This window comes from Nothobranchius furzeri, chromosome 18 (genome assembly GCF_043380555.1).
Source record: "Nothobranchius furzeri strain GRZ-AD chromosome 18, NfurGRZ-RIMD1, whole genome shotgun sequence".
In the NCBI taxonomy this organism is placed as follows: Eukaryota; Metazoa; Chordata; class Actinopteri; order Cyprinodontiformes; family Nothobranchiidae; genus Nothobranchius; species Nothobranchius furzeri.
In genome coordinates this window covers 35,973,538-35,999,793 of record NC_091758.1, presented here as the reverse complement: position 1 = coordinate 35,999,793, position 26,256 = coordinate 35,973,538, and the positions used below count along the sequence as shown (strand labels likewise).

General features: G+C 43.7%; 1 protein-coding gene across 7 annotated transcripts in view; it reads left to right on the top strand.

Annotated features, from left to right (window-relative positions):
• Window positions 1-11,755: 11,755 nt before the first annotated feature.
• The window catches only part of ralgapa2 (Ral GTPase activating protein catalytic subunit alpha 2), a 126,731-nt gene continuing 112,230 nt past the window's right edge, over window positions 11,756-26,256 (top strand). For all 7 annotated transcript variants that reach the window (XM_054741500.2, XM_054741503.2, XM_070546715.1 and 4 more), the window contains exon 1: window positions 11,756-11,997. In XM_054741500.2, the coding sequence (XP_054597475.2) occupies window positions 11,892-11,997 (106 nt within the window). In that variant the 5' untranslated portion in view covers window positions 11,756-11,891. The remainder of the gene's footprint in view (window positions 11,998-26,256) is intronic.

Sequence of the window (26,256 nt, the reverse complement as noted above, 5' to 3'; positions counted from 1 at the left end):
TGTATTTGTGAACAAAAAAACCTGTCCTACAAAGGACAACTGCAGCACTTTGAGTAAAGGAGAGCTGTGTGTGTGTGTGTGTGTGTGTATGTGTGTGCGCGTGTGTGTGTGTGTGTGTGTGTGTGTGTGTGTGCGTGTGTGTGTGTGTGTGTGTGTGTGTGCGTGTGTGCGTGTGTGTGCGTGTGTGCGTGTGTGCGTGTGTGTGTGTGTGTGTGTGTGTGTGTGTGTGTGTGCGTGTGTGTGTGTGTGTGTGTGCGTGTGTGCGTGTGTGCGTGTGTGTGTGTGTGTGTGTGTGTGTGTGTGTGTGTGTGCGCGCGTGTGCGCGTGCGTGTGTGTGTGTGTGTGTGTGTGTGTGTGTGTGCGTGTGTGTGTGTGCGTGCGTGTGTGTGTGTGTGTGCGTGTGTGCGCATGTGCGCATGTGTGCGTGTGTGTGTGCGTGTGTGTGTGTGTGCTCGTGTGTGCGTGTGTGTGTGTGTGTGCTCGTGTGTGCGTGTGTGTGTGTGTGTGTGTGCTCGTGTGTGCGTGTGTGTGTGTGTGTGTGTGTGCTCGTGTGTGCGTGTGTGTGTGTGTGTGTGTGTGTGTGTGTGCTCGTGTGTGCGTGCGTGTGTGCGCGTGTGTTTGTGTGTGTGTGTGTGTGTGTGTGTGTGTGTGTGTGTGTGTGTGTGTGTGTGTTTGCACAGATGTGTGCATGGTGAGACCTCGCTGAGGACTAGCAATCACTCCATTCGGCATCTGCTGCCACACAGCTCATATTGTCATTCCCCAGTTTAAAGGAACCTTGAGCGGCTTCAAAGATCTTTTCAAAGCCTTAATCCTAATAGGTCGCGGTTTGTTCTGTCACATCAAAAGCTGGGGGGAGAGGAGAGGTGGTGTGTGTGGGGGGAATAATGCATCAGGGCTGGCAGAGATTCTTAAGGGCGGAAGATTGGCAGAGGATTTGCGGCACGGGGAGGAACGGAAATCTGAAATATCGGACACAGAATGCCTGCTGTAATAGATATGAAATGGGTCTTCTCAACAGCATGAAAGGCTGACATTTTCAGAAAGTTTGTCATGAGAAGGCCCTTTTATTCCCCTTCATCTATCTGCGTCTGTACTGCCACCTTGTCCATGGTGGAAATTCGCAAGTGTCACTCTAACAGGTTAGAGAATAAGATTGGACATTTAAGACATTTTCCCCCACCTCTTCCCTTTTTCATTGAATGTTAAGAATTTCCAGAGGGAGTCCAATTGAGTCCGAGCTGTTTAGAAAACTGCCTTCTGCATGGCACTCAAGAAAGAAAAACACCTTTACCACTTGTTTCCTGCACCTGTGTTAAAGGAGCCCAATGGCTGCAGAATAGAAAGTTACCGTTTCCTAGCATTGAAATGTGCCGTTAAAGGGGACATATGATGTAAAAATCACATTTGTGTTGCCATGTGGGTCTTTTCTGTCTCTATAAACAATCAAAATGTAAAATAAATCCATCTATTCGTCTTCTGTCCGTGTTTGCTTTTGGGAATTATGTGCCTAAAACAAGCCATTTCAAAAACTTCCCATTTATGATGTCACACATGGGGAAATTAGCATTGAAACACCTCTCGCCTCTGAAGACTCCTGGATGTCAGAGCTTCTCAGCTTATAGCAGCCTGAGTGGGAGATGGGTGGGCGCGGCCAGCTACAACTTGTTTTCTTAATGCAAGGAGTTTTAATACTTTAAGCTATTGCTTTCAAACTGGTTTAAATCATTTTTGAACCAGGGACTTGCATAACTTCAGCACTCTGTAGGCCTCTGCTGACCAAAAACTGCACCTAATAACTTTTGTGGTTCAGGTCGGCACCCGTAGCTCTTATAAAGGCTAGCAGTTAGCTTTTCCAGTTCACTGAATGTCAAGAAAAAGATAGATTTAGCTTTTTTGTTGGCATCATGGTGGAGCCTAGAAGTAAAAGTAAGAGAGTGATGTCTTTGGAGGTGAAGAAAAGAGCTGAAAGCATAGTGAATGTCGGTGCAGCCTACACTAGTTTGAGGAAGCTGAAGGAGGCTACAAACATCACAGACTGATGGTGACCTGGCTTTGTTGCTGCTGCACTTGTAAGTAATGTTTTTTGTGCATATTTACCATAAGTTGGCTCATGTTGGCATTAGCTCTTTGCTAGTGCTAGCTACAGCAGGGTTTGTTACGACAGTTGTAATTCTGTTTTCAACCAGTAGGGAGAAGAAGAAAACTTACCGTAAATCCTCTAATACAGACCCGGGCCTGTATTTGACTCAAGCCCATCAAGCTCCAGGCCTTTATTGGAAGGAGGACCAGAATTAGAGGAAGGCCTCAATTTCTATTTGAGCAAAATGAACTAATGGTTCGCTTGAGTTTTTGACAATTAAAATTGCGCCCACATTTTCAAAGTTAAACACATTTCTTTTAACAACGGTAGTTTCTGCTTCAGCCCCCTCCCCCCTCCCCCTGTGCAGCGGCCGCAAACTCACTGATGCGCCTGCAGCCTCTCGGAGTTCCTGCTGCTCTAAACATTAAAATAATTATTTCATTTTCTGTTCCTCACTTCTGATTACCTTCAATGGTGTCTGTTTGTTGCAACCACCAGGTACAAAAACTAACTTGTTTTTATTTGACTATTTTTCTGTCCTGCCTGTTTATTATCTTCCTGCATCTCCTCTCAATCCTAAAGAAAAACTGCTACCTGGGTTCATATATATTCACCTTATGAGTTACCTTTGAACTGCAGTTCTAAAAGATCTACCGACCCCAAAAACAGCGGAGTGCTCGCTGCTTGGCGGCCGCATCAGTTACGTCACCGAGGACAAAACAGGTGATGCGCCCCGATCCACAGCAGCGAAAAGCATCAGGCACAAATAAAAGAATAAAAGACAGAAAACATAAAAGGAAATGAGCCGACATGAACGATCGCATGTTAAATTAGTTTTTGAGGTGGCGACACCTGATTTGATAATGTTACTGTGGCCGTACTTAGGACGCAGATGTCTGGAGCGCGTCAATAATCAGAGCTTTGCATGCGCAAGCTGGTAAAGGTTAGGATGGGGGTGAGGGGAATGTTGAATTGCAAGAGGGTAAACGTCACAATTTGGTTAAATGTCCGTTTTACGGCGGGTGTCAGTACCGACGCTCTGGCACACCGCGTTGCCTCCCGACGTGCAGGAGCTTGTCACCTGCTGACAGCAGGCTGCTGTCTTTTCCGTGTGGGCTGCATCTTGCCGGTCATTAACACGTGACAGCGGCTAGTCGATGACAGGCAGAACAAGTCACTATAGAGCGGTGAATTCGACTAGTGACTAGTTCATACAACCCCTGCTACTGCTCCCCAGAGTGTTCTGCAGCATAATCAGCACGTTCTCTTTGAACTTGATATCAAATTTTCACCTCCTCTTCGTCTCCGCACGGTTAAAGTTACCCTCGCGGTCTGTCACTGGCAAATCAAAAGTGAGACGGATGACACAACCACCCCCCATACTTGCTTGCTACCACATTCCACCCAGCCACAATAAAAAAACGGCCATTATTCACCTCCGCCGACTCCGACACCGGCCAAAACATGATACCCGGCAGTTAATTAAATACAGGCTAATATTAGAGGATTTACGGTATTTAATTTTGCTCCAAAGCTACGGAGCCCTGAAACGGCTCATTCTGTAAAGTACTGAAAATGTCAAGAACGAAACTGCTGACATCACTTTATGTGAGAGGGCTTTTATGCAAAAATAAAAAACATATTCAACATGATTTATAGAATTATTTTAACTCAAGACAAAAAGTCAGAATGTCTCCGTTGAACATGAAGCATCACATGAGAAATTTAGCAGATAAGAACACTTTTGTCACCCTCCATCTGAAATACTTCTGTGACACGGGCGATAAAGTTCTAATCAAGTCTGCCAAAGCATGTAGTGGATGTGAGACGCGTTGGAGCTAAGTGTCACTTATGTGTTTACTCCTCACCTCTCTGACACTTTATCAGCTCACAAGGTGTCTCTCTTGCATTTCAGCCGATCGACTTGGCAGACAAAGAGCTGGTTCCCATGTCTCAACAGTGCACAAGTGTCCAGCTAATTAGGTGCTCATGGGAAACTGAGCATTGATTTCCTGTCGCCGTGTCTGTCCTCGCCCTAAAGGAAAACCGGGCTGTTTGTCTTTTTCTTGTGATGCGCCTTGTGCCGCTGATAACGGTGGTGAAACATGTGCGGGATGCAGCATAAGTAAACCCCACTACTACACCCATGGGAAAACCGCATATACCCACGCAGTCTTAATCAGGTCCAGTTTTAGGAAACGGGTGGGTCGCGCCGTGTAAACAAAGTTTGTCGAGGATGGAAATAAATCCGATTTCCTGACCATAAAAAAATATCTTTTCAGCTCTGTAAAGACACGAAATCCCTCTTGTGCTTGTTATTTCACGCTCCTGTGGCTCCAGCTTGGGCCAGTGGTGCCACGGTAAACAAACAAACACACATGACTTCACACACACACACATGCATGCACACATACGTGCACAGTATGCTAAGAGCAAAGCAGAAAACTTACTAATGACCTCCCAGTTTTCGGTGTTTCACCCACAAAAATCCTCCAAAAACACACTGAGCATTTCATAAATTAACTTTAACATAATCTATCCAGATATATGACAACAAATGTGGTTTTTTTTATCCTCCATACATTCAATTGTAGTTGGGGGAACACGGTTTGGAGTGTGCAGATAACTGCTGCGTACAAATAATGGTTTCAGTATCACTGTGGACAGCGTGCCAGCCACCTGCTGATCCAACCACACACAGGTAGAGCCAGCTCGGGTGACTCGGGGCTGCAGAAATGGGCATTCAGTCTGCCAGCAAACTAATCAGTGAAAGGGATGAACTCCAAGCTTATCAGAAGGGGTCATGGCTGTAGGTGGAGGAGGTGGCAGTGGGAGAGCAGGGATGTTTCGCACACAGCCTCAGCAGAGTGACAGGGGCGGAAGAATGGGAAAATTCTCAAATTTCAGTGTAGGAGGTGAGGAGAGCGCAACCCTCAAGGAGGTGAAGGGAGCTTTGCTGTTTACTGCCCACACATTAGCTGAACGCGTGTTGTTCTGAGGCGAAAACCTTCAGCCCGACTGTGAATGCCGGGTTCACGCTTCCAGTGGATATCTGGCAGTTACTTTATTATTGGTGATGGACATTTGTGGGTGTAAATGCTGTATCATGATCAAGAACGCCACGACTGAGTTTGATAAAGAAGTCTCACCAGAGCTGTGAGGTTATTCCTCCAGTCGTACGTCTGGGATCGGATCTATAAGTCTTACATTTATTCTCAAAGTTGGATCTTTAAAATACAACAATTTCAATTCCAGCCTTTGAAATCGAAGGCCCTTCATTGAACAGTTTGTCTTCCTCGGCTGAGCAGAAGCATTATTTCAGCTCCTTAACTGATCCCCACTGGAAACCAGCATTCGGCATTTTAAAGGTACAAGACTGTAATTCAGGAGGTAATTTCACATCTTAACAGAATCCAATTAAAAGCGCTGGCATTTCAATTAAACCTCCCCCTGGCTTGTCGCTGCGGTGTCACGTCGGAAGTGAAATTGGAATCAGATTACGGGGAGAATCTGAAGAAGTATTTTTACAGCGCAGTGAGGATCATGCATTCCTGACAGAGACCCCTGTCATGCATCCTGCAGGAAAAGAAAATCTTTGCCGACAGTATTCATTTAATTCCCCCTCCTTATTAATTTCACAGCAGATTACCTGAGAAGATACAAAATGCTGTCAGCAAAGAGTTTAATTAAGTATGGGGTACGTTGCTACGCGTGCCTTATGTGAAACTGCTGCCTTATAATGCTCTTGTTTTAATTACTTCAAAGTGCCCCGTCATTAACCTTTATGGAGATGAGCTCCACGCCACGGCGTGCATGACAAACACCGCCTAGGAACAGCCCATCTCCATAAAGAGGCGTTTATATTTACACCTGCATCGCAACAAAACTGGAAAACAGGTTATTTACTGTGATATTAAGGTTTTTATCGCTTATTAAGATTTAAAATAATGAAATACGGTTAAAAGTCTGGGCTGTTGGGCTTTCTTCTTGTTAACCTTTGTTCCCGAGGGCACTGTGATGACCCCTGGTGGGAGCTGCAACTTCAAACTGAGAGATGTTTTTGTCTTATTTCTGCAAACTAATATGATGTTTTTTACAGTTTCTAAAATATTTAATATGAACTGATATCCTAATGAGGGTTTTTAACAGCAAAAACTAGATAAATGCTCACAAAGGAGGTTAAAACTCAGTGAGTGAGTGAAAGACAAACAGATTTCTCCACATTTCGGCCGCCTGTGGGTGGTCCAGTCAGCAACACGTGGACATTTCTGCATTCATCCGTTTCATCCGCATGTTTCTGAATGGACTCTTCTAGAGTTTTACAAAATGTGCACCAAAAATGGGCGACTGTTCAAAATATGCAGATGGGTAACCAAGCCGGCGTCCATCCTCACAACTTAATGTAGTTTAACAGGAGACATTAGCTCTAATGGCACTTAATTGTGCAAAAAGGAAATCCATAACCACATAAGGAGAAAAGTCAAGTATTTCCAAGCTCTTTGTAAGAACAATTTAGAGCAGACAAGTGCTTTTCAAACCTTGGACTGGAATCAGCCATCAGGAGGGGAGAGGTCGGCATTTGTGAGCCTACAGCGCCACCATTTGGTTGCAGCAGGCCTCTCGTTTCCCTGCTGGACCGACAGGAGGATTAAAAACAACAAAAAATGTGGTTTTAACATAAACAACGTTTAATTTGTCACCACCGCCTCAATTATGCACTTGTAAGTTTCCACAGCAGGCTTCATGGTTGCAGTGGAGAAACTACAGCGTATCAGGATTAAAACGAGCTAGACTGAACTGTTTGCAGGTGCAGATGAGAGAAAACATCCAGTGCAACAGTTACTTTTGACAGATTATTGGTGGTTCGTGCCATTTCAGATAATTAGCAGCAACTTCCACCTCAAGAATATGGTAGGTTTGCCAGGAAGGGATGATGATTAGGATCAATTAAGACTGATGACAAAGCACCAGCAATAACCCAGTGTGTGTGTGTGTGTGTGTGTGTGTGTGTGTGTGTGTGTGTGTGTGTGTGTGTGTGTGTGTGTGTGTGTGTGTGTGTTTTGTGTAATCAACATCTGTTGTGACAGGCAACCTCCTCTTTTCTCCGAATGGCCTACTTCAGATAATGAGTGTCATACCAAACTGCAGGGCAAAGGCTGATTTTGCATCTCTCACTCTCTTTCTTTCTCTCCGTTTTTACTCCTCCTCTTCGACCTCCACTCTCACGTGCCTCTGTTCTCTCTGTATCATTCAAGACATTCATTGTGGAGAATCGTGAAAATGGAGGACAAACGTGTCTGTGCTGAATATGTGGGGGTGTGAGATGAAAGGGAGCTCCATCCCTCCTACAGCTGTTTACTTATTTCCATGTGAGGGCTTTTATTTTCCTATTAAACTTGCTAAACACATTAAAATTGTTTATTCAAATAATCCTTTAAAGTTTAATCCACAATTTTGTATATTTTCATAGAGAGTGTGTTATATTTTTAGGTCCGTTCTGGACATCTAAAAATAAAAGATTATCTATAGTTTTGGTTATAATAAGGTTGTTTTTTTGTTTTTATTTTTTTTTTTGTTTTTATTTTTTTGTTTGTTTTTGTTTTTGATTCCCCTCACCACACCAATGGTTAGGACACCACCTGCTGGTGATTTTACAAAACTTAAATATCAAATAACAAATAAAATCTTTTTTTTTAATCCTTTTATTTTTTTCTTTTAAAGAAAAAACAGGAAAAATAGCAAATCTAATTGCTGGAGGAGGAGTTTGAGAATCCTTGTAAAAACGTCATGTATACAAAAACAGAACAGGAAGTAAGTTTATAACAATAAAATGTCCTTCATCTTTCAGCAAATAACACAAATAATATGAATGTTTGTATAAATAATATAAACTATTTAAATAAAAATATGGAACATTATGAGAAAGAATTCTTTCAGTTTAAATCCTCACACAAACATGCTGAACATTTAAAACACGCCGTATTTGTTCAAGAAAGTATTGATACATAAATATTTCTCTAAATGTATGCATATCTTAAAATATAAATATATTTATTTATTTATACATATATTTATAAATAAACGTATCTTTAGATAAATAAAAGTGCATTATTAACAGAATTAGTAAAAAAGCAACTAAATTAATAAACCAACAGTTAATTACAACATCTATCTGAATGATTAATATTTAATCTTTTTCTATTGTTCTGCATTCAAAAAGAAAAATAATGCTTTTATTCATCTGTATTGATTTTTTTAGATTTCCTGTTATTTTTTATTAGAAAGTATAACATTATTTAAAAAAATCATAAAATTAAATAATGTGTTTACAAAATAAAAGCATTTATTTTTCTTAAACTGATTATTAACAAACTTTTTCAACCTTGAGTTTCTATTCCTGAACTTTTTTCTCATTTTAAATACATGTTTGCTCTTTGTTTAAATGTTCAGAGCACATTGTGTTGTTTAAACTTCCTAAATAGTAATTATAGAAAGTAAAAAAAAACAACAACTAATTTCTTTACTTTTAAATTCTTCTTTAAAATCCTCTTTTAAATTTCCAGAGTAAAGTGTGAAGTGATTCTACCTGAAAAACTTTTACATAAACTTTATAACACTGTAGAAAATAAGATTACAAAAAATTAAAAAAAAAAAACACTGCATGTCTTCAAAATAAAAGTTAATTCCTTAGTTTATTAATCAGCTTTTATAATAATAATTAGTGCATTCCTCTGGGCAAATAGATGACACTTGTCTCTAGATCGCCTTAGAAGAAAACTGATGCCGTCATACTGCTGCAACACACACACACACACACACACACACACACACACACACACACACACACACACACACACACACACACACACACACACACACACACACACACACACACACACACACACACACACATCGCCATTTGTCTGCTTTAATGGGATTCAGTCATTGTTCAGATTGACAACAGAATTTGTGTTTCTACCCATTTATTACTTTAAACTTCAGCAACAATAAAGAATAAGTCTCAGTCACCAAATCTACACCTAGAAAAATGCTGACACAACAACAGCATCATTTTGTTGTTACAAAATATTAGAATTTGTTTGGTGTTCAATCATTATAAACTGCAGTGCAGCCATCTATACGGTCCAGATTAGAGCATTTTCAATAAAATCCCCATAATCTGTATTAAAACAATCATTTACTACTAAAGTTTGCATGCAACAGTGTTTGCATTTGTTTCTGGGTTAATAATTATTTATTAATTCTTACATACCTTGAGCAGTTTGCATACGGGTCTATGTTGTCTACCAACTTTGGAAGGGACAAACTAGACTTTTGTGTCTTTTTGTGCTGCCTTGTGGAGCTCCACTGCCTCTCCAAAATCGAACACATATATGCACATAAAATCATTTTTAAAAGGCCCAGTTTGTGGCGTCACACTCAGGGGAAGTTAGAATAGAACCACCTCTCAAGTGCAAGAGCAGCCATAACATGAATACGTAGATGTGCCATTGGGCGCTGGAGAGAGTAACTGCGTCGCCACTATATTGGATGGGTCCCTCACTAGCTAAACACTAGTCTAAGGTCTAAACAGAGAGAACAACTATGCCCGCTTTTTGTACAGCCAACGGTTGCATTAAAAACAGAGTTTGTGGGATTACAGTTGACTATTCTAGCCTACCTTCAAGGATTTTATATTTTTATTCATCTTATTTTATTATACGTAGACTATATTTTAACTATCATGCCATACTATGTGTGTGATTTTTCAAAAAAGCTTGAAAAATGTGTTTTTAGTTGGGTAAATATATCTTTCTCAGGAGAAATGAATGTACTGGGGGTGAAAGGAGACACAGACAAGATGGCGGCCCGCTGCTATGCCAGCTCCAATAGCAGCGCCAGTCCATGTTGCAACTACGTATATGACATCTGTGAGAGCAGCAGCTTTACTTCAAGCCCCTCCCACATATCTGAGTTACTCAGCCTGTAGCAGTCTGAGTGGGGGGTGGGGGGGTGGGGGGTCAACTCCATTGTGTTTGATTAAAGTACCAGAGTCCTGAAATGGTAGCCTGGCCTGCCAGACTCGTCCTCTGTTTAATTCTGCACAGAGAACTAGTCTGGTAACTCAAAGGCAGAGAGGCACTTGAGGGGCGGGACTAGGCAGGTCAAAAATGACCAATCAGAAAAAAGACGGAAATCCCGACTGTACCGCACAATGCGGTAGATTTCTAGTTGTAGTAAAAAAATAGCATCTGGCAACGGCGCAAACATCTTTAATTTTTTTAGAAGAAATGCTTTTAGCGCTTCTACTTGTGGTTTTAAATCCATCTGAGTCATATAGAACAGAGGAAAGAGTCGCAGCAAACTCCGCCACTGTCTTCGTTGTTTATGAGAAACCGAGTGCCTGCTGTGTGTGACGTCCGCGACGCAGTAGTTTTTTTTAGCTGTAGTAAAAATGGAGTCTGGCGACAGCGCAAACATCTTTGCTTAGAAAAAAGGCTTTTAGCGCTTCTACTTGTGTTTTTAAAGACATGTTCAAATCATTCAGAACAAAGGAAAGAGCCACAACAAACTCCACTTCAATCACCATGTTTTTGACAAACTCGGCGTTGTGGTGTGTGACGTACGCTACTCAGCGCTGATTGGCTCGGTTAGAATTCTCACGGGGTGTGGTTATTTGAATAGGAGACTCTTTCTCTGTGCAGAATTAAACAGAGGAGGAGTCTGGCAGGCCAGGCTACTGAAATGGCTCATTCTGAAAAGTACTGAAAATGTCAACAATAAAATAGCTGGAATCGCTTTTGTGAGAGCAATTCTGTGCAACGACCTTCACACACCTGTTTTGTATAGACCAGGGGTGTCCAGTCCTGGTCCTGGAAGGCCGGTATCCAGCAGGTTTTGTGGTTTTTCTACTCCAACAGACTTGATTCAGTGGTTGAAACACCTGTGCAGCAGCTCATCCGGCTCTGCAGAAGCCTGTTAATTAGCTGCTGATTGAAATCAGGTGTGATGAAACAGAGTTCAAACTAAAACATGCAGGACACCGGCCCTCCAAGACCAGGATTGGACACCCCTGGTATAGACCATAGAACTATTATAACTTATGGACTTTTTGAAAATATAGCATACATCAGATAGGAAATTGTTTACTATACATACTGAATTAGTATTTAGTTTTAAAAATGTGTTTGTAGTTGCTTTTTTGTTGAAATAATGTTTATTTATTTATTTATTTATTGTTCTATGGGGCTAAAAAAACACAGCAACTGCACAAACACATGCAAACACCAGGGGGCGCGTGTGAGCTTAAACACAGACTGATTTTTTTTTGTATTTAATTTACTAAAATTCTTCCAAAGAGACAGACTTTAGTCATGCTTTCATAGTGGAAGTAAGAACTTGCTTATTTATTTTTATTAAGTACTTTAAAAGGAACAATCTGCGAGGTAATATTTTATTTAATTATCCTTACGAACCAGACGTGAGCATTATTTGCACAATTGGTCTGTTTTTTATAAAACTACAGAATATAAACTGTGTGTTACTTTGAAAACGGATCCAAAAAAGCCCAACCCTGACAGTACAAGGTGGAACTGTGGTAAACAAATAGGCGTATCCATCCAGTGTCTGATGTCAGGCTGTGCTTCCGTATTTACACACCCACTAAAAAAATATACTGGGCTCACCAGTGGCCGTGGGGCGAATGTTTACCGAGTGGTGGTGTGGATCGTGACTGTCACATTGAAGGCTCTGTGTACATGGTGAAACCCAGGTGATTTCTGCTTCCACGGCTGCATTTTAAAGCGGAATGTTCACTCGAAGGGGGCATGGCGACGTCAAGAAATCTACACAGAAAGTTCTGGACCCAAAGAAGGATGTTCTGACCCGGCTCAAACACCTTCGAGCACTGATAGGTGAGTGGAATGTCACCGGGCTGTGGATGCTGCTGCACCGTCGAGGCTGTTAGCTTCAGGAGCTAACCACCTCACAGCTAAACTCAAACAGCGCGTCAGGCTAGCTGTCAGACAGCCGCTGCTCCGGCTAATTCTGAATGGTTGACACGTAACAAGCGCCCTCCTGTGAATGGCTTACCTCTCAACAGTTTTGCCGTTATCGTTCATTTAATAAGGTTACATCAGACAAGTGACTCAGTATGATGGAGAGCAGCAGCTAGCGTAAGCTAGCTCCCTAGCTGCTAACTAGCCTGCTAACAGATGTTGCAGTGCATCTGAGCTGCTGCTGAGACACATGTCCACCACAGCCTTTTGTTGTCCTTTCTTTCATTGTGCCTATTTTAAAACGTAGTAATGCACATTAATTATAGAATCAGAAGAGACTGGTTTAATTGACCAGACAGAAGTGAGAGCAACGCTTTATTAAACAGGCTTGGTTGAGGTTATTATTACATAATTTAACATGTCATTGTGCCATATTGTTAGAGTCCTTTGTTTCTTTCATTGGACAAGGAAGTGTTTTCATGATGGTCATAAAACTAGCTGTAAACTTTTAAAGAGCTAATAGTTTTATTAAAAGGGAGACTCATTTGTATTGATTTGTGTTACACATATTTGGATCTTTTTACACTCTGATTAAATTACCTATAATAATCTGAATTTATATAGTTTTTGGCACGAGGGCCAAAATGCTAAATATTTATGTCAGAACACGTGTTTCAGGTTACAAAAACAGAGCAAATCTACGTAAAGGTCGACCAATGTTGGGTTTTCTATTGTCGATACCAATGCCGATATGTAGGAGACATAGCTAGCCGATGGCTGATATGTACTGCCGATTTTTATGGGCTGATTTTCATGGCAGATATCTTGACATTTTCCTACATATTTTCATGCTAATATTTCAATAACGACATCAGTTGATGCACAAAATTTCTGAAGCTGAATCAGTTTTGGAACTCTGAATTTAACAAACTGTTCAATCTCAACTCTGTGCACTGCTCAGTTTTAAAGTCAGACACCAAAATAAAGTAAATTTAGAGTAATAATCATACAGATTTTATTATTGAATGTAAAATAAATATTTAAATTAAATTCTGCAGCAGCACCCAGCTCCCCGTGGATGTGCCTGACTTTAAATCGGCTTTACTAAGTACAAATATTGGCCGATGCCGATCTCTAAAAAACTGTAAATATCGGCCTGATATATTGGCTCACCGATATATTGTTCTACCTCCAATTCTAAGTGTTGATTGCAATCAATGATATATTTTTCATTCTGAGTAAAATGTAAACATAACATACTTACATAATTTCAGCTGGCAGCAAACTAAAAATACACGGTTCTATTGTTTTATTTTATTACTTCTTATACAGATTAGCTGCTGTGAGAAACATTTGAGTGCATACGAGCAGGCAAGATATTGCTGTTTATTCTGGTAATATGCTGTCAGCATCCTTCCTGTGCGCATGCTCTTCAGCATGTCTTTTAACATAGTTTGAGCTAAAAGTAGATGGTTTTTATGTGGAAAACAGTTCAAATTTGCAAAACAAACAAAAATAACCATAACTACAGGTGAGTTATGATGGCATCATACTAAAATACGGTTAGTATTCAACATCTGTCATAATTCTGATAGTATTGTGCTGCTATAGCATGCTCTCTGTACTTGGTTGTTATTCTCACAGACAGATTGAGGTCAGTGGGCTCTGTGGCTCAAACCAGACAAACCAGTCAATAGGAATTGTGTACGCCAGTACCAGCAGTGAATCTCCTCTAAGGGCAAGAACACAATGTATATTTTCATCTAAAGTCCAGCCTAAACTCCTCGCCTCTGTCAGTGCGCCCCAGGGCAGCTGTGGCTACATCGTAGCTCATCACCATCAGTGTGTGAATGAGTGTGTGAATGGATGAATGATACACTGTAGTGTAAAGCGCTTTGGAGTCCTTACTCTGAGAGGCGCTATACAAGTGCGGGTCATTTATCATTTATTATGTCCTGTATTTGATATGGCGCCTTCCAGAGTCGTAGAACCCCCCAAGGTGCTTTACATCACAACCAGTAATCCACTCATGCACACACACACACTGGTGGTGGTGAGCTGCAGTGTAGCTACAGCTGCCCTGAATGAGGCAAGGCTGCTGAGCTCTGGCACCACCGGTCCCTCAGACCACCACCAGCAGGTAAAGTGGGTTAAGTGTCTTGCCCAAAGACACAACAACTGCAACAGACTGAGCGAGGATCGAACCTGCAACTTACCGATTGGCATGAAGTTGCTTTTCAAGTCATGCACATATTGTGGCCTTTACGTAGCAACACACCCATCTGTTTTATCAGTTCCCTGTGCATCGGCTTGACAGTGACACACATGTTTTACTACGTGTTGTTTCAGTGCTGAAGTGACACTAAAATAAAAATCCGATGCATGCAGTCATTTTTCAGACTCGTTCCAACAAGGTGAAGGTCAGCATGGAGCTCTGTGGATCCTCTTGTGTTTTTCTTCCCCTCATGTGCAGCTGGAGATAAGGCGGACATGTTTGTCCTGCTCATAGGGCCTGCATGCTGGTGTCCTTAAAATTTTCAGATTTTTGCTGTGCTTTTAGTTGAGGAAGGATTTCCTTCGGGTCCGGTTGGATCCTGTGTGGGCAGGAAGCAGAGATTGGAGACGAGGTGTTGTGGAAGATAGGCCGGGGACTTGGAGAGGAAAGAAGGGAGGACTGATGTCCTTTTGTTACTCACAGAGGCGCCTATCCATGACGAAACATTAACTTGGCTATTACCCTGTAAATTATGAATGTGAAATGAAGCAGTCCATGCTAACGTTCCATGGCAACAAGAACTCTAATAGTTAAGTAGAACTGTATCATTGCATGCAAGAAACACGGTAAAAGCATGCTTTAGATGAGATCAATAGGGTGTTAAATATCTCAGAAATCTCATTTATTTGATCATAAGTTGCACAATCAAATCTTCTGGCTGATAATAAACTCTGTGTTTATGCACATTGTTTGTATTTGGCTTTTTATCCATCCCCAGTTGTGTCTCATTAAATCAATTTGAATCTTTGGAAGGTTTTTGACTTGATTTTGTGCACACTGTGGGCAAGTGTGTGTGAAAGCTGCTGCATGTTAATTTTCTGCTCATGCCTGGCTGGATTTGGCTGAGGTTGTTAAAACAGGAGGCCAGCGAACCACCTGATCAGTCACCAGTTCTTTCACTTGTGGCACAAAAGGCTTTTCCTCGTATCCTTTCCCATTCTGATCCTTTCAAGTCGTTCCCAACTTAGTCTTTATTCACTCATGCATTCGGTTCAGGTGATTGTGCAAGGCGCTGGTGCTTGTGTAGGATGTTCATCAGAATCCTTGGTGAATTATCTGCCTGACATTCCTTTTTTTCACTTGCTCCCACAGCTTGGGGTCTGTGCATTTGCAAATTAGCCTGGAGGTGGTAAATTCTTCGAAATCTGATTGGCTAAAAAAACAAAAATCTTCATCTTTTTTATCAGCTACATAGAAGAAGCTTAATCGTAAGTAGCTATTTGCTTATATACGTCCTCCTCTGCTGGTCTAAACATAAACAGAGTTGGCATGTGCTGCTGAACTGCGTGGGAACAACAGTTCAAGTGTTGGACTCATTGCTACTGATAACAGATAAGTTTGTGGATGTAGGTGTTCAGAGTTCACAGGGAGATATTTTTAAAGTGGGCTTTGCATATATTTTTATTAAAATGGAAAGAAAGTATCGTCATCCACCTTAGCTTGCTTCATCGTAGGCTTCACGTGTTTTCAGAGTCAGCTGAAAGGTCTGAAGAGGAAATCAGAAGCTGGAGCTCCAGCAAGAAATAAAGTCTAAAAGACGGCCTCCAGAGCATCGTAGGAGTGCCGAAAGTAGATCGTTTATGACTCAACTTGTTATTCCCCCATCCATCCCTTCATTATATTAACCACTTCATCGTCACTAGGGTTGTGCAGCGCTGGGGTCTCATTTATCAAACATTGCGTTAGGGCTGTCGCGGTTGAGGAATTCCCCCTGCGGTGATTCAGGGTGGCTTAATATTGCGGTGTGCGATATTATTGCAGCATTTTCTTTTTATTGCAGTACTATCTAAACATAATGTTTACACATTTAAAAAAGGTTAAAAATTACCGTGCCTTCTTTTATAACACTTTACTGAATGCAGATCAAAGGGCAGTAACAACACAGATCGCAGTAACGTTTGTTTCTCCGACAGTCGGAGTCCGACTGAACTTAAAAACAACAAAATTCAGGAGAAGGTTAAACTTTTAAATGCAAATTTGGCTGCAGCATCTAACAAATAAGAAACAAGTCCCCATTTTGTTTAGTTGTTTGAAATCAAGCATAAAAAATTACATGTGCTGGGCGCGGTGCACTATCATTTCACTTTCACACACACGAATGACGGTGCTTTATAGCTCTGTCACGTCCTTGTTGCCCACAAGCAAAACCAGCATGTTAACCATATACGGTTTGAGAGAGGATCTGAGAGGGGTGGCAACATTTGCAGCAACACTGAAATCCCTCTCGGATGGTGCGCTCGTTGCACTAAAAGCTGCGAGTTGTGAAGCGCGTTCCATCCGCGAGCCGCATCACCGCGCGGAAAGTGAATGCGTCAAGCATAAACCAAGCTTAAATCAGGCTTTACACACACGTACTTGCGTGCGACTGGCGAGCAAAGGGAATCTCTCCCGGTTGTTGCTCCACCATGTCAGGGGGGTTTCTTTAGGGTGGATGTATTCCTCCTGCAGGTAGCGAGTGAGCTCCAGCTCGGCTCAAACTCTCTTCGGGACGGTTGCAGAAGCAGTGCTTGTCCGGGACTTCAGGAGGTCTCTGAGCGTTTATTTATTTATTTTGCCGCTGCAGCTCTGTCTCGGCCAAGGACTCTGGCTGCGCAGCAGCTGACGTACTGAAAACCAAAGTGCTCCCAAAGGAGCGAAGTAACGTTTCGTTTTGATACCAGTGCAGCCATCCTTCTCAACATGCATCATTGAGTTGAATCAAGTTCAGTAATCACGGTGGCCCATGATGCAGCGCGGTGGGCTTCTTCATATTGCAATATTTCATTTTTGCGGTTACCGTGACAGCCCTACATTGCGTAGAATCCTTACTAAAACCGTACTTAAGCTCAGCCAAAAACATTTACTTATGCCAAGCAGGTTTTTGATCTATCAAACATGGAGTACGCACAGCTGCACGCAATCTCCGCTTCATAAATCAGAGACTAACGAGAATGTTTCTCAGCTGCATTTTAGTCACATCCCACCCTCACCACGCCCACTTACTGCCATAAATAGTCAATGCAAAGTGCCTTGTGGATCTCATGCATGTACATAAGCCGACTGTTGCAGCGCTCCGCCAATGACATGGCGACCGTAGATCAAGGCAGATCAAGGAAGCGCAATTTCACAGAAGCAGAAATTGAGGTACCTGTGGGTGAGGTGGAGAAATGAAGGGAAGAGCTTCTGCAAAACAAATAAGAGAAAATCCACGGAGTGGCACAGCGTTGCTGAAGCCGTCAATGTTGTGAATTTTTCAGAGAGATCTGTGACGGATATAAAAAAAAAAGGTCCCATCAGGATTCAATCCCCGCAGTCCCAGGTGAAAGTCACGCACGCTAACCAGTCACCCAAACAGAGATCTCCCCTGTACAAGTAGCCAGGGCGCATGATCAATCGGGTCATAGTGACAGGACACACACTGTCACAGACGCATGACATTCTGTCTCAATCTGTCCCCCTGCTGATATTCTGCATTATTCCATATTCTGCGCTTCAGGCTGTGTGTGAGTGTGCGCGCGTGTGTGAGTGTGCGTGCATGTGTGTGTGCGCGCGCGTGTGTGCATGTGGGGGGGTCTTGTTCTGTGTGAAAACGAAGCGGTACAAGTGATAATGCTGCAGGATTTCATAATTTTATCCTTCTCAGCAGCAGCACTGCAGGTGCTCTCCATGTCCAACATGTGTGTAAGCCAGGTCCTTAGTCAACTTAAAGTTGCGCACATTTTTCCGCTAAGTTTTCTTTCATAAATCCCAAAGTTTGCGTGGAAAGTTGCTTATGCAGTTTTCCGACCCCGTTTTGTGCGTAAGCAAGCCTGATAAATGAAGCCCCTGGTATCTATCTGTCATGCACAGGCAAGAGGTGCTGACATCAAAACTGACGTGTGCGCGATTGTCACATGACAAGTCCTGCTGCGATGTCAGAGGCAGAGTAACTCGTGTTGTCATCTAAGGTTAAGGGTACCTGACAACGCTGATCCACTAATTACAATCGGTTTTATTCAGTTTGAGGAAGCACACCCTGAGGGGTTGGTTGCGTGAGATTTAGTTGTTTTCTGAATTTCATTGGCTAATGGATGGGTCAGTCAAAAGTATACAGCACCACAGCTGGTTCAAGCTACACAAGTGAGAACGGGGTCTGACCCATGAGCAAGTAGCTGAAGGCTTTGGCCCAGCAGAGTGGATAACCCTTCATCTACTGGAGCGATCTAACGCTTGAATGCTAATATGTGGATTAGGGCTGCAACAAACGATTATTTGGATAATCGATGAATCGGATGGGGTCTCGACACGATTAATCGATTAATCGGATTACATGGGGACATTTTTAAAAACTGCTAGGGAAACGTTATTTCTCCCTTCCTTCACTTTATTAAACACAACATTATTAGAAAACAGTTCAATAGCAGAAAAACAACATGCCATCACCTAAATTGTCTTATAAGGTGTATAGACAGAGACCCTAAGCTACACCTATCTGTGACCTAAAATGCTTGGTCCAAGTTCGTCGTCTCGTCGTCTCTCGTCTTCCTCCGCTTATCCGGGTCCGGGTCGCGGGGGCAGCATCCCAACTAGGGAGCTCCAGGCCGTCCTCTCCCCGGCCTTGTCCACCAGCTCCTCCGGCAGGACCCCAAGGCGTTCCCGGACCAGATTGGAGATGTAACCTCTCCAACGTGTCCTGGGTCGACCCGGGGGCCTTCTGCCGGCAGGACATGCCCGAAACACCTCCCCGGGGAGGCGTCCAGGAGGCATCCTGACCAGATGCCCAAACCACCTCAACTGGCTCCTTTCGATCCGGAGGAGCAGCGGTTCTACTCCGAGTCCCTCCCGAATGTCCGAGCTCCTCACCCTATCTCTAAGGCTGAGCCCGGCCACCCTACGGAGGAAACTCATTTCGGCCGCTTGTATCCGCGATCTCGTTCTTTCGGTCTTTACCCAAAGCTCATGACCATAGGTGAGGATTGGGACGTAGATCGACCGGTAAATCGAGAGCCTGGCTTTCTGGCTCAGCTCCCTCTTCCCCACGACAGATCGGCTCAGCGTCCGCATCACTGCAGACGCCGAACCAATCCGCCTGTCGATCTCCCGATCCCTCCTACCCTCACTCGTGAACAAGACCCCGAGATACTTAAACTCCTCCACTTGAGGTAGGACCTCTCCCCCGACCCGGAGGTGGCAAGCCACCCTTTTCCGGTCGAGAACCATGGTCTCAGATTTGGAGGTGCTGATCCTCATCCTAGCCGCTTCACATTCGGCCGCGAACCTACCCAGCAAGAGCTGAAGGTCAGAGCTGGATGAAGCTAGGAGGACCACATCATCCGCAAAAAGCAGAGACGAGATTCTCCTGCCACCAAACTCGACACACTCCACACCACGGCTGCGTCTAGAAATTCTGTCCATAAAAGTGATGAACAGAACCGGTGACAAAGGGCAGCCCTGGCGGAGTCCAACCCTCACTGGGAACAGGTCCGACTTACTACCGGCTATGCGGACCAAACTCACGCTCCTCTGGTAAAGGGACTGAATGGCCCTTAACAGAAAGCCACCCACCCCATACTCCTGGAGCGTCCCCCACAGGGTGCCCCTGGGGACACGGTCATAAGCCTTCTCCAAATCCACAAAGCACATGTGGATTGGTCGGGCAAACTCCCATGCCCCCTCCATCACCCTTGCAAGGGTATAGAGCTGGTCCACAGTTCCACGGCCAGGACGAAAACCACATTGCTCCTCCTCTATCTGAGATTCAACTATCGATCGGACCCTCCTCTCCAGTACCTTGGAGTAGACCTTTCCAGGGAGGCTGAGGAGTGTGATCCCCCTATAGTTGGAACACACCCTCAGGTCACCCTTCTTAAAGATGGGGACCACCACCCCGGTCTGCCACTCCCTAGGAACTGCCCCCGATGACCACGCAATGTTGTAGAGACGTGTCAACCATGACAGCCCTACAACATCCATAGCCTTGAGATACCCAGGACGAACCTCATCCGCCCCCGGGGCTCCGCCGCTGTGTAGTTGTTTGACTACCTCAGCAACTTCTGCCCCCGAGATCGGACAGTCCATCCCCAGGCCTCCCAGCTCTGGTTCCTCCTCGGAATGCGCATTGGTGGGATTGAGGAGCTCCTCAAAGTATTCCTTCCACCGTCCGACTATAGCCTCAGTTGACGTCAGCAGCTCCCCATCCCCACTGTAAACAGTGTGAGCGAGTTGCTGCCTTCCTCTCCTGAGGCGCCGGACAGTTTGCCAGAACCTCTTTGGAGCCGATCGATAGTCTTTCTCCATGGCCTCACCAAACTCCTCCCACGCCCGAGATTTTGCCTCGGCAACTGCCACTGCTGCACCCCGCTTGGCTATCCGGTACCTGTATGAGAGAAGTTTAATGAGAAATTAATGAGAAATTAAAATCAATAGTACAATATAATATAACAAAGAAACATTTGCAGGTTTACAAGCAAACTGTCTGCTGCCTCCGGAGACCCACTGACCAGCCACGCCCTGTAGGCCTCCTTCTTCAGCTTGACGGCTCCCCGAACCTCTGGTGTCCACCAGCGGGTACGGGGGTTGCCACCACGACTGGCACCGGCCACCTTACGACCACAGCTAGCAACAGCCGCCTCGACAATCGCAGAGTGGAACAAGGCCCACTCGGACTCAATGTCCCCCACTGCTCTCGGGACGTGGTCAAAGCTCTGCCGGAGGTGGGAGTTGAAGACCGTCTTGACAGGTTCTTCTGCCAGGCATTCCCAGCAGACCCTCACTATGCGTTTGGGTCTGCCAGGTCTACGCGGCATGTTCCCTTGCCATCTGATCCAACTCACCACCAGGTGGTGATCAGTTGACAGCTCCGCCCCTCTCTTCACTCGGGTGTCCAAAACATACGGCCGCAGGTCAGATGATACGACTACAAAATCTATCATCGACCTGTGACCTAGGCTGCCCTGGTACCAAGTGTACCGGTGGGCATCCTTATGTTCGAACATGGTGTTCGTTATGGCCAAACTGCGGCTTGCACAGAAGTCCAATAACAAAACACCGCTCGAGTTCAGATTAGGTGGGCCGTTCCTCCCAATCACACCCCTCCAGGTCAAGCTGTCATTGCCCACGTGAGCATTGAAGTCCCCCAGCAGGACAATGGAGTCCCCTGATGGAGCACTATCTAGCACTCGTCCCAGGGACTCCAAAAAGGGTGGGTACTCTGAACTGATATTTGGTCCATAAGCACAAACAACAGTCAGGACCCGTTCCCCGACCCGAAGGCGCAAGGAAGCTACCCTCTTGTCCCCCGGGGTAAACCCCAAAACACAGGCAGAGAGTCTCGGGGCTAACAAAAAGCCAACCCCAGCCCTCCGCCTCTCACCCGGAGCAACTCCAGCAAAGTAGAGTGTCCAACCCCTCTCCAGGTCTCGGGTTCCAGAGCCAATGCAATGTGTCGAGGTGAGTCCGACTATATCTAGCCGGTACCGCTCAACCTCTGCCACAAGCTCCGGCTCCTTCCCCGCCAGCGAGGTGACGTTCCATGTCCCAAAAACTAGTTTTCTTGTCCGGGGATTGGACCGCCAAGGCTCCCGCCTTGGTCTGCCACCCGATTCACATTGCACCGGACCCTTCATGTTCCTCCTGCGGGTGGTGGGTCCACAGTTGGACGAGCCCATGTATCCGGTTCGGGCTGGGCCCGGCCGGGCCCCATGGGCGAAAGTTAAACAGCTTAAAGAGCAAGTCAACCCCTACCAGAGTCTAACTCCACTCCTACTTCATGTTTGAAAAATGCAACACATGCTGTTGCCTGTCAGACCGAGAGGGCGGAGCCGCTAACAAATACACACACACTCAGGCTCACGACAGCATTGTGACATCATAATGTACCAGTTTACATCATAGCATACTTCTTAGCCAATAGCGGTGGCAGATTTAAATTAAAATACAGTGCAGAGTTTTTACCTGACAACGGCACAACACTGCTAGTTTTAGGCAGAATATTTAAATTTTAACCAAGATGCACTGAAGTGCCAAATTATTGACGACACGTGTCTGCAGCACGATTAGACACTCATTTATTTAGTTTATCAGCTAAAAAAACGTTTATTTGGGGGTGACTTGCTCTTTAAGGGCAATTCTCATCTGTTTTGTTTGATCTCATCTGTAGACATATATTGTAACTGGGGATGTCAAACAACTAATTTTTAAATGTAATTAAACATAGGCTGTGAATTAATCAAAATTAATTGCTATTTCCAAAAATGACTGAAAAAATACCAAATAAAACAAAAGTAAATGAATGCCATCCTCCTTGTGATGATGCCCTGGGCAACTGCCATAAAGTCACATCAAGAAATGCGGCTGATCATTCCAATGATCCCAAATAGACTCACATTAGGCCACATGAAAGCAACTGAACCCAAAAATACATTAACCAGTATATAACTACACTCTCACACAACACGCCTGCAGCAACAGTTAGGACTCCTCCCTCCCTTTTAAAAGCGTTTTCGCTTCTGAGGACATTGTGGTGTTAGTAGTCTGGCCCCGGTGTAATCAACCAGTTTCTGCGGGAATGTGACGGCGGAACCGGTTCGCAGCAGCGCGAGTCCTCCCCCCCCTCCCCCGTTTATCTAATAGCGTCGCGCTTACGATTTTATAGACTTTTTTTTACGAGCTTAGGGCATGTCTAGCCTGTGTAATAATCCGGGGCTTGGGTGAATCACTTTTGAAAAGTTTTTAACTTACCCGGACACCGAGCTCTCTCCTTCCTCGCTGATAATTCGCATCATCACTGTAGTACTCCCGTGCCACGCTAAGTCTGACCTACAAACGTTGCAGGTAACGAATTTCTTCACCTGATTTAACTGAAAATGCTCCCAAACTTTAGAAGTTTTTACTTTTTTGGATCTCGCAACTTCTGCCGGCTAGACCCTCACGCTGATCCGACTTGCTTCCAGTCTGTGCGCAACGGCGGCCGGGGGGGGGGGATGGGGGGGGGGTTGGAAGAGTTGCGCAACACAACGAATCGATGACGCAATTCGTTGCCAACGCTTTTAGTAATCGATTTTCATCTAATTTATCGATTCGTTGTTGCAGCCCTAATGTGGATGCTCTCGGACGTTATGCTAAAAACATAAAGAGCAAGTCACCCCTAAATCAACTTTTTTTCTGATAAACTATATAAATGCGTGTCTAATCGTGCCACAGACACGTGCAGTCAACAGTTTGACACTTTAGTGCATTTTTGTTAAAAATTTAATTTTCTGCCTAAAACTAACAGTGTTGTGCCATTTTCAGGTAAAAACTCAGCACTGCAGTTGAATTAAAATCTGCCATTGCTATTGGCTAAGAGGTACCCTAGAACGTTAGCGGGTATGATATGATGTCACAATGTCGTTGTGAGCCTGTGTGTGTGTGTGTGTGTGTGTGTGTGTGTATTTGTTAGCAGCTCCGCCCTCTCGGTCTGCTAGGCAACAGCATTTGTTGAATTTTTCAAACAGGAAGTGGGAGTGGAGTAAGAATTTGGTAGGGGGTGACTTGCTCTTTAAGAAAGAGACATCTGAAGGAAATTTCAAAGGTTTGCAGCTGTACTTTCACTTTGCGATCTGTAAGAAAAAATCACAAAGTGAATGTTTTTCCAATATTGCTAAACCCTTAAAGGGAGAGCATGCTCACTACGCAAAAAGACAGCACAGACAGGTTTTTAACCTTTGACCTTCTTGCTGCAAGGAAACAATGCTACCAACTGCGTCACCATTCAGCCTTGGCTATTCTTCCGTCTTAAGTAAAATTCTCATTCATTATTAACCTCTTAGCGCCTTTAATCCTACAAACTGTAGGCATGAAATCAGCATTCATAACACAATCACAGTAAATACCTATTGGAGAGTTCTTTAAAACCTTTTTTGGTATTTTCAGTTTAAACACATCACTCAGATGCACATAAAACCTTGCTAAAACACTAATTCCTGCCTTTGAGGTGTATGCTTTCCAAACCGGTGATGAGAAGTTGGCAGCATAAAGAAGTCCTGTGCACCATGCCCCGGTCATTAGAATAGCAAATCCAGTCATGGAAATGCACAGAGGCTAGCTAATTCACTTCAAGCATTCATGCAAGACCAACACTCCAGTGACTGAAGGGCTCTTGTTATTTGGTGACTAAAGTGCACAGTAACTTGACCATTTATTTAACCAGTTTTAAAGAAAGCCGTCATTGATTACATCCTTTTGTTCTTTTTTTTCTGGCTTCACTCTGAGGCATTACTGTCGTCATGTGTTTTACAACCAAAGATTCAAATAAGACACAAATCATGTGGTGTTGCATGAAGGGCTTTTTTCTTCTCATTTCTTCTCTGCAAGAGGGCAACAAACTGTTAAACAGCGCTCACCTTCAATACCGAGCTCAACTACAAACCAGTTTGTCCAGTTAGCCTGTTTACTAACATGCATTTTAATAACCAAATATACCAACACCTGCGGTTCACCGTGGCTGCATGTGTTGTCAAGGGCTGATGTTGAAGTGGACTTTACGTTGCCTCTCTGAGACCAAACTTCTGTTAATCTTCAGATTATTCTAAGCCAAAGAAATATAAACAGTGTTGGCTTATTGTGTTGTAGGTTGCTGCTTGGTGATGTTTCAGAGCAAACTGAGGCTGGCAAGGATAGTGTAAAAGTGAATAGTGCACATTAGGGATGTGAATCTTAGAGCAACTCACGATTTGATTCGATTCCGATTCTTGGGGTGCCGATTCAGAATCGATTCTCGATTCTCAATTTAGATCGATTCAAAGAGTGTCAGCTCCAGGATGAACTACTTTGTTGTACAAGTTAGTTAAAGCTATGGGACATTTTTATTTGACTTTAAACTGGCCATGCTCCAAAAATGCAAATTTATAATGTAAAATAAAGTGATTCTAAAACTGTAAACAGAAGCAATCTTTTGACCAAAAGGCAACATTTATTTTTGCTTACCTTGTAAAATATAACAAATCTGTAGTTACCTAACAGTAGCTTTGTAGTACGGTCAAATACTTTTCAAGTATGTGTAGAAACACGTTACATGAGTAATCCTGAGTACTTGTTTATCAGCTTAGAAAATAAATATGAGAATATCTCAAATTTTTGAGTATGGAAACAGTTACATTCAAGTGCCCTCTTATCAGCAGATTCAATCATAAATCATCTCAATTTATGGGACCACAAAAGTAAACGGAGTACTGACTCTCCTAACAAAGACTAAAAACCAGACAAAAGTTCATCTCAAACCTGTAACATGCCAAACATTTGAGTTCTTGGGATCGATTCTGAACCTTTGTGAATCGATTCTGAATCTTTATAAATAAGAATCCCGATTCAGACTTGAATCGATTTTTTTCAGCACCTCTAGTGCACATACTCCATGAATGTTAGTAGGGAGGGGGTGTCAGGGATCCAGAAAGTGTGTAATTAGAAGGTACCTGTAATGATTTTCAGGCGTCCTGAAGTGGCGGCGTGAGAGAAGCCAGTCTTTTAAGCGTAGACTCAGTCTGGGGTGAGTTCAACCGTTGCCAGTTCTGCCGTAATCGTTTCACACTGTGTTCTATGCAGTGCTTTAGACTCCAGTCTGTCGCACAGCTAGATACTGACCACAAGTCGAGAGTCAGCCATGAAGTGTCTGGCTCAGCTGCATTCGAATGAAATTACACGAGTGGTGTGTGGGGGCAGAGACCTTATGTAATGCCTTAGTAAATTAGTTATTTCTTTAAAATTAAAAATAATAATAATAATTTTCTATATCTGAAATACTTAAAGATGGAGTGGATGTTTATGGCAAAAGCTGTTCAAGCAAGCTACATTTTGGGGTAAAAACATTTCAAGGTCCAACCCTTTTTGTTCAGACTACCCCCTAAAGCAGAGGTATTCAATTCTGGACCTGGAGGGCCGGCATCAAGCAGGTTTTAATTTTAACT